This window comes from Sapajus apella, unplaced genomic scaffold (assembly GCF_009761245.1).
Source record: "Sapajus apella isolate SASKATOON/1434 unplaced genomic scaffold, GSC_monkey_1.0 scaffold2, whole genome shotgun sequence".
NCBI classification, from domain to species: domain Eukaryota; kingdom Metazoa; phylum Chordata; class Mammalia; order Primates; family Cebidae; genus Sapajus; species Sapajus apella.
Window position 1 is genome coordinate 21,087,840 of NW_022436942.1, and position 9,280 is coordinate 21,097,119.

General features: G+C 34.9%; 1 protein-coding gene across 1 annotated transcript; it reads right to left on the bottom strand.

Moving 5' to 3' along the window:
* Nucleotides 1–7,410: 7,410 nt before the first annotated feature.
* On the bottom strand, nucleotides 7,411–8,452 carry LOC116556741 (olfactory receptor 6C2-like). The gene has a single exon (XM_032286102.1). The coding sequence runs from the start codon at nucleotides 8,347–8,349 to the stop codon at nucleotides 7,411–7,413; it is 939 nt and encodes a 312-aa protein (XP_032141993.1). The 5' UTR covers nucleotides 8,350–8,452.
* Between the last annotated feature and the right edge of the window lie 828 nt (nucleotides 8,453–9,280).

The window sequence follows — 9,280 nt, forward strand, 5'->3', positions numbered from 1 at the left end:
TCTGTGTGTAAAAACAAGAAAAAATATTAGAGCAGAGAAAGGGACTGTCAGCATGAATTAGCAGTGGGGTGAGGTGAAAAGTTAGATAAGTCACAATTTTATTTTATTTTATTTTTCTGTTAACCAGCATACTATTGGAGTAATGGTTAACTAATAATGCTACTGGAACACCAATGCTGAGTATTGTATGAGAGGCCAGCCAGAGGCTTATTAAGTATATTTTATTATATACTGATGTAGTATCAATTCAATTATAAAAGCATTTTTTGATTACCATCTCCATAAAAGAAAGCTATTTTATGTTGTCTGAGTTAATGATGGAAAAACACTGTCATAAAATAGACATGGTTTGTAATCTCATGGTAATAATACCTCTACATGTGCTTATCCTCTTGTTTTCATGTGAGGTAAACAGGGATGACTGTAGTCAAGGTTGCGAAATTAAAATTCTTCTGATTTCAGCCTATTTTCTCACTTGCTATGATAGTCCACATTGTCCTATAAAGTACCTCATGCCTTTCTGCCTTCTTCTCTTTCTAAACTGCACAAAAATACCCTTTGCAGGTCCATTCTAAAGACAGAATCTGAGTGATCTTTTAAAACCATACACAAGATCCATTCTGTTTAAAGCCACTCAGTGGAATTTCATTTCCCTTGGAATAAAATTCAAAGTTCCAACTCTGGTTTGTAAGGATTTTCATGGCTACATCAGTATGTTACAGCCCTAATTCATCTCTTGCTTGTCCAGTTATGTTAGTCTTCTTCATTTCCCTGAAGATGCTGAGTAATTTTTCACTTTGAGAATTTTGCGTTGTTTTCTCTCTCACTGCATTCTTGCATTCTACTTGCATTCTTGTATTGATAAATCTTATTTTTCAGGTTTCAGTTTAAATATGACCCCCTCAAAATGCCTTCCTGAAGAGTCTTATATAACTCTAGTCTGTCTAACCTCAATGTTATAAATATGCTTTTATGTTTATTTCTTTTAGGGCACTTATTATAATTTCTGATTATATATTCATTTGTTTTTTACCCCATCCATTACTCTCTAGTAAGCTCATGAGAACAGATCATATCTATTTTGGAAACCACTGTAAATCCAGAACTAGCTCTTTGTCTTTCTTGCATGTAAGAGATACTCAATAAATTGTTATTGAATGAATGAGACCAGACATTTTATCTGACAGTTTTGACTGATCACATTTAGTCAACTGCATCATCAAAAAGATTACATCGTCAGTCCATTTACATTTTAAGATTGAAATCTTCAATTGAGAAATTCCATGTATTGGGCTAATTTTAGAAATCAGAAAGATAAATGGTTACTTTTAGAATCTCTCCAAATTATACTAGGCTATTTCATCTGTACATAAGGGTAAATTAGAATTAATCTTTTAAAAAATTACTTGGGGTTAACAGTAGGGTGGTAGAGGGAGGACTGTAGGTGTACGGGGGTGGCCCAGAAGTGAGGATTCCATTTTTGTTTATGTTATCTCTTTTTTGAAGCAAGAGATAAAGGTAACATATTTTGTTCATCTCTTTAGCCCATTTTCTTTGAGTTTGGCTGAGGCTTCTTAAGTTATGGTCCTTGAGTCTCCTTGAAGTACACCCATCCGGATTAAATATAGAGGTTAAGACTATGAGCTCTGGAGTAAGATAGATCAGGGCTTGAAAGCTAGGCCATGAAACTTTGAGAAGTTCACTAATAGGCTTCGTTTCCTGGTTTGTGAAATGCAGATAAAAACTGTGTATTTTGTGAAATGAAGATAAGAAGTGTTTTTCTTCATGGGTTATTATGAATATTAAACAAACTAATTCAGGCTGTGGGCATCATACCTTGTACAGAACAAATATTAAATAAATTTTATTTAGTTTTTCTAGTTCTTCTCCCCATACTTGCTGCTTATTACTTCTTGAACAGAGTTTGCACACTTTTCCACACTTTCTCTTACTTTATCTTTATATTTGCTCTCTTTACTACATTCCGCATATGTTTTTAAAATTTTCTCTTATCCTTAAAATTAAACACAAAATTATAGGGTCCTCTTAAGTTCTAAAAAAGTTGTATTTGTTGATAGGTCTGTTCATCATGAATGTAATTCAATTAATCTACATACAACATGCAATTTATTCTTTTTGGATCTCTTTTACATCTGTAATCTCCACCGTTTGCACTTTCGGATGTGATTCTCTGCTCAAAACTCTTAATTTGATCATTGTGCTTTGGGACGTCCACTTCCCATTTCCTCAGTAACCACAGCTTTCAAATTCTCCTCTGAGCTTGTCTTAGGGCTCCCATTCTTTATCATATTGAGCACACTCCCCTTTAGTTCTCCTCACTAATTTATCAGAGGTCTATGTCTTCTACCTCTTTCCCTGTCTCTTTGTTTTTGAACTATTATCAAGGAACAAGAAAAAAAGCTTAGCTAAATGGGTGCCAGGTTACAATAAATAAAGTGATCAAGGACTTAAGACAGCTTGTATAATTTGAGAAATATAAAAGACCTTAAAGATTATTTTAGTCAATCTTCTAATTTTGAAGGTGAAAATCGAGGGTCAGCAGTCCCCAGACTTGTTAGGAGCAAAGGCAAAGTAAGAATCCAACTTTCTTAAATCTGAAAGCCATTCATTTTTTCCCAATGTATCAATTTAGGAAAAGGATTTAGGAATTTTTTTTCTGGTTTCCACTCACCCATTAGGAAGTTTGCCACTTTTAATGTGTCTCTCTGTCTTCCCAGGACACCCAGTACATCCCAGCTCTTTCTTCTCCGTTTCTATGTTACTTCAGGGGAAACTTATCATTAGTACTACCAGTGATCTGGAAAGTAAATTCACTTAATGTCTTAGAAGCTGACAATGTCTTATAATCATATTTATGCTTGATATTCCAGGCATATTTATGTTGTTAGTTGAGGAATATATTTCTGGTGAGGAATTTCATGTAATAAGACTAGGTTTTTATGGGAGATATTAGGGCAAAAATATCCTTTTGCTGTGTTCAACTTAATTCACAAAACTCTCCAAGAAATGGCAATGACAGTAACATTTATAAGATAGTTTCTAAATGGCAGACACTGTATGAAACATTTTGATTATCTCATTTAATTATGAAAGCACTTCACTTGAGGCTGGTTGTGATTTAATCTTCATTTTACAAATGAGGAAACTGAAGTCCAGAAATGTTAAGAATTGTCTGAGGTCATGAACTTAGGATGTGGTAAAGCAGGAATTTGAACCTGAGCAGTCTGACTACAGAAACCCAGCTCTAACTACTGCAAAACACTGCTTACTTAACTGTTTACTTGATGAATTGACTTCTTTGTCTTTTGAGGAAATGACCAATATCCTCTTCGTGATGCCATTCATTAAGTAACTATCAGGGAATGAGATGAATCACTACCCAGGGCTTCTCTATTTCTGAGTTAGGAATCATTGCAGAGAGACAGTTTGTTCTTCAACAATAATAATGCTGTTTTTAGCAACTAAATTTTTTTCCATTTGCAGTTACGGTCACTAGGAATCCCAGTTTTTCTCATTACTGGAATGGAACAGGATCTTCCCAGAAGACTCCAATTAGTTTGGAAGATGAATGGTTTTCAGTTGGCTGTTTCAACATATTTCTTCCCACAATAATCTTCAAGTGCGTTTCCCTCAAGACATGGGAAATATGGTTCTTCCTACTGAGGGTGCAATGTCCATCTCCAGCATATGCTAAGATCACACCGCAGAGCTTTGTGACCCTTTATGGAAGGCAATCTGACTTGAATGTGTAATAACTGGTTGGAATATTAGCTGCTTTCTTCCAGGGACTGTAAGATCACTCAGGAATGATCACACTAGACCCCATGTTGAAGCTGAGAAGTGTTTTGTCTTCTGATTCAAATTCCAAGTGCCCACATACGGTACCCACCAAGGTCTCCTTAACCTAGCCTCATCTCTGGGCATCCATAATATCTTAACTTCTGCTTTTGCAAAAATAAATATCCATTAGTGTCCTAATCTCATCTGAAACATGTTGGGTAAACTAATGTATGATAGCATATGAAAGTTTATTAATTTATTGTGTGGTCTTTCTGATAACAGAATATTTTACCATTTCAAGTATTTTTTGTAGTATTGCTCATTAAACAGAGGGAATATCTAGTTGTAGATATTCAAGTCATATAGCAAAAAAAATAAGGACTAGGGAGACATTTTTGCTGGATTAAGAGAACAGGAACATTTTCCCAGGAAATTCTACATGGGAGACTATATTCTCTCCCTAAAAATATTGTTCTATTCTTAAAAGCTCTCCCAAGGGTACCTTTATAAAGTCTTATTAAAACTCAAATGCCATTTGTTAGAGAATACAGTGATGTTCTATTGATCCCTATACAGTGATTCCTCTAGAAAAACATAGTTTATAATTATTTAAGACCTGGGTTTTGCAACACATAAGTCAAAGCCTTCTGCCCTTTAACTTTGAACTACTTGGGTTCTGGATGGTGAACCATTAGCATGACTAAGTCAATGATACTCACCTTTCAGATTGCTGTTCATGGTTTCCGTGAATAATTTAACCACAAACATCTTTAGGGTAACTCAGTGGCGAGCAGGAGTTTGTTAACAACAGTATGGACTACGGTATTTTTCATGCACCCACATACTTGCACTCACTGACAAGTCTGTGAGTGGGCAGAGGTCTCTTATGTTCTTGTTGCCCAGTTTCCCAGGAGTCTTCCTCAAATGTTGTTTGCTTTCAACTCGTCTTATAAGGACACCAAATAAAGGATATTTTCTGATTTTAATTTTAGGAAAAATGCTAATATGTCCTATATATTGGAAGAATTATAGACTGTTGTAATGATGAGAAGCCCTCTTTGTCGGTCAGTCAATACTTTTGTACGGGAAGACAGGTTTCCCTGCAAATCTGTATTAACAAGAATGGTATAAGTCATGTCTATTTGGTCCTCAACTGGTGTTTAGGGGATCATCTGATTAAGCAAACAAAAGGATCCCTTGGGATCTTAGGTCCAAAAGTCACTAATTGACCTATATAGTATAATGAACTTACATGAATCTTGTGAGGCAAAAATTAAACAGCTGTCAAGTGGGACTGTGTCCTTGGAGAAAGGAAGATGCAACAATATAATCAGAAACAGGTCAGGTGCAAAACTGTGTCAGGTGAAAAGTCACAAGTGCAGTTTTTCTTCACTTTTCTTCTAATTGCTTGAGGGATTCTGTTCAAGTGGAGTTCAAAGAAACCTCTCAGGAATGACCTGAGAGATACTAGATTTGGAGGAAGCCATACCATCACCTACCACAAGAGAAACAGTTCTCCCCTTAGTTCCAGCCTCCCCTAACCTGATGTGTGTTTTACACATTCACGTGACTCATTATTATAAGTATTTAGGAGAATGTGCACTCACTCTTCCAGTGCTTGTAATAAACTTTATGGTGAGACTGTTTTATTTTGTGGCATAAAGCTAATTATTTGGGTCCACTCAGACACTCCAAGATTAATTTCCATTCAGAAGTTGCTAAGAGTTATTATGAAGAGTGTTGAATATTACAAAATTATTAAATACCTAGTAAATTAACTTATGTAGTAAAATAAATCTAGTGTATCTGGTAAATACACCATTTTCTTCTTTTGTCTATGAGTCATAAAATGATATTAATAGATTTACTAACATTAAACAACTTTTGCATTCTTGAAATAAACCCAAACTTGTTCTCATTTTTTTTTAGTAGAAAAAAGGGTTCAATTTGCTATTTTCTTTTTATAAGATTTGATACATATATTTCTGAGTTAGATTGTCTTTCATTTTCATTTTTTGCACTGATGTTACATGGTGTTAGGCTCAGGGTTGTACTAGCTTTATAAAATAAATTCGAGAGTAGTAACATTTTTTCTTATTGCTGAAAATGTTTTATTTCTTTGGAATTATCTGTTCATTGGGAGTTTGGTAGGATTCACATTTAAAATATCTGGGCCTGGGGTTCTCTTTGTTGAAAGATTTTAAACTGCTGATTAATTTCCTAAATGTCCCGGAGCATTACCTGGGTCCCTGTAACTGAAGATGATCTATCCAGAGAATGTTCAGTCAGGCCTGCAGATGTTAATTAAATCTTTCACACACATAAAATTATACTAGGTTATTCCTTGAGAGTGATTCCCCAGGGTTTTTGATCTTGGAGCTGTAGTGAACATTGTCAGAATCATAGAAGCATTTTTATACTTGTCTGCTCCTGTGTATGTGAGTGTAATTTGTCCACAATACAATTCAAAAGCTTTGTTAGCTATTAACTCACATGGAAATCATAAAGTAAATGATAACTTAAAGCATGAAGAAAAGAGAAATACTCATAAAATGATTGATGCATAGAACTGAATCTCTTTAACTGAGAAGTCATACTTTTTTTCTGAAAGTATTTTTAGTCTTATTTATTCATTTTAATGTTATTGTTTAAAATTTGGAAGCATTGGATTTTCTAAATTTACTATACTAAAGTTTTCTGTGTCCTCGCTAATCCCTTTAATTTCTGCTCTCACACATGCCAGCTCTAGCTCAAGCTCATGCCTATTCTTCAGTATCTTTCTAATAAGTAGCAAATAATAGCCCACGCACACGACTGGATTTATCTGACTACTTCCCATGAGCTATTATCTCAGCAGACTCTTAGTCTGCCTTCCAAATTCAGTTAACTAACTACCTTACTGAATGTTTTCCCACTACATTACAAGAATTTTCATGTTTCTAGTCTTTTGTCTGTTCCCTCACTGCTTGCAAATGCCATATATGTTAAGTTTTTGTTACAATAGGTGACAAATTTAAGATATATCCCATGGACAATAGTTCAAACAGAGCTGAAATTTATTTCTTGCAGAAATGGTTTATGGAGATTTCAATTTGGTGTTGACTGAGGAGGTCTTTATAGGTCTTTAGAGAAGCGGATTTTCTCAAGCTCACACATCATTAACATGAAGCTTACAAAGCCATTTTAATTTGGATATCTGTCCAGTAGGTGGGGAAAAGTGAGAGGATGTCACATGTTGGGTATTTTTATAGGCCAGTTTTAGAAATGGTGCACATTACTTCTATATCCATTCTATTACTTATAACTTAAAATAAATAGCCACATCTATTAGTGTGGAAAAGATGGTGGAAAAAATGTGGTCTACTGTGTTTCCAGGGATAATAGCCAAATAGCAATTTCAGTTAGATGATAAAAGTAAGCATTCTCAAGACAGTTTGGTTTTAATGGAGATAAAGAATGGAATAGTCAGAGTTCACAATAAACAAGTTTAAAGAGAAATTGTGATTATCAGTATGAATGGAGAATAAAATATATGGAGAAATAGTATCAAAGGCTCCAGATTTTGTGCTCATTCTTCTCTTTAGTTGGATTTATCAACTCGTTTTTCCTTTACATCTTTGAGAGGAATGCTATTTTTTTAATTGAGTCATTGAAAGCTTGCTTCACTTGCTTGTTTCTTAGAGTGTAAATAAAGGGATTCAACATTGGCGAAATAGAAGTAATAAGGAGTGAAATCCCTTTATTAATAGCCACCTCATCCTTGGCTGAAGGCTTGACATAAATGAAGATGCAGCTGCCATAAGTAATGGAAACAACTATCATGTGGGAAGAACAAGTGGAAAAGGCCTTTTTTCTTTGCTGGGAAGAGGATATTCTTAGAATAGTTTTGATGATATAAACATAGGAAAGAACCACACACATGAGGGTGATGATGAATGTCAGCACGGCACACACTATCACCATCTGCTCGATCAACCATGTGTCTGAGCAAGAGATCTTTAGAATAGGAGATGCATCACAGCAAAAATGATCAATAATGTTTGAGCCACAAAATTCCAGGCCCAAACCCAAACTAATTGGTGGGAGAATGATGATCAGTGCTGCTACCCAACAGAAAAGTATGAAGTTCTTGCTGATTCTACTGTTCATAATGGTCATGTAATGCAGTGGTTTACAGATGGCCACATAGCGGTCATAGGACATGGTAGCCAGGAGAAAAAACTCTGTCACTGCAAAGAGGTCTGTAAACAATAATTGACTGGCACAAGCATCATAGGTAATGGACTTGTCCCCAGAGGATATGCTATACATGAATCTGGGAACACAAGCAGTTGTGAATGAAATTTCTAGGAAGGAGAAATTTTGGAGAAAACGATACATAGGTGTTTTAAGGTGAGAATCAATCAGGGTGAGGGTGATGATGGTTAGGTTTCCAGATAAACTTAACACGTAAGAAAGAAATAGAAAGACAAAAAGCAGAATTTGCAGCTGAGTGTCATCTGTCAGTCCCAGTAAGATGAAGGTTGTTATTGCTGTTTGATTCTTCATCCTTGATTGTTGTCTCTTGTCCAATCTGCTGGAAACAGTAAGGAAGACTTTCTATGAGGAGTTCCAGAGTACTAGCCAGCTCCTAACCTCAAGAGAAGTAAACTTGAGAGTGATTCCTATACAACTGACTAGTGGAGAAGCAAACATACAACACATGCTGATGTTTGATCACCTCCTCTTTGTGTCCCACAAACTATTCATCTTTGAATCGCATATTTTATACTGCTGCATCTAATGAATATACAATTGAGCTGTAATTGGTATAAGTTCAACATATTATCTTATAAATGTCATTGAAAAAAATCTCCTTTTAATCAGTCACTTTTGGATAGCAATGCTGCCTTCCCAAATTTTTAATCTCCAGACATGCTTTTGGTAGACAAGTCCCCAAATAAGCTAACAATGGTCTTTGTCAAAGGATCCTAATATTAAAGTTCAGATGTGTACTAATTATTAAACTGACAATGAATACTTACCACATAGTTGCAGTCTAGCTCTTTTGAGGTGTGTTTAAATAATTTTTACTAGATATATTTTCTTTAATATACATTTAAATGTGTTAAAGTCAAGGTAGAAAATGATTTAAATCCTTTTTATATTTGTATATTTATCTTTGGCTATATTTTTCTCCTAATGTTAGAATAAGAAGTCTATGTAGCATATTTTTATGCTTCCTAGGATATCCCCATACCACAAAGAATTTCTCCCCTATTTTTAAGAGGAAGTCTGGAATTGTATCATCTGGTTAATTACTTTCCTTTTGGATTTCTTTAACAGTGAAAACCTAGTGCCCTCTAACTAGCTGCTATAGTTCCATATTCTCTAGATCTTGAGGATTCTCTTCCTTTGTTTCCACCAAAGGGTTATCCATAAAAGCAGATTTTTGGTATTAAAACTCTTAAATGAATTTCCCATGTTTCTTTTTAAATGC

Coding starts and splice junctions, on each gene's coding strand:
- LOC116556741 (XM_032286102.1), bottom strand. CDS start 8,349: ATGAAGAATCAAACAGCAATAACAACCTTCATCTTACTGGGACTGACA.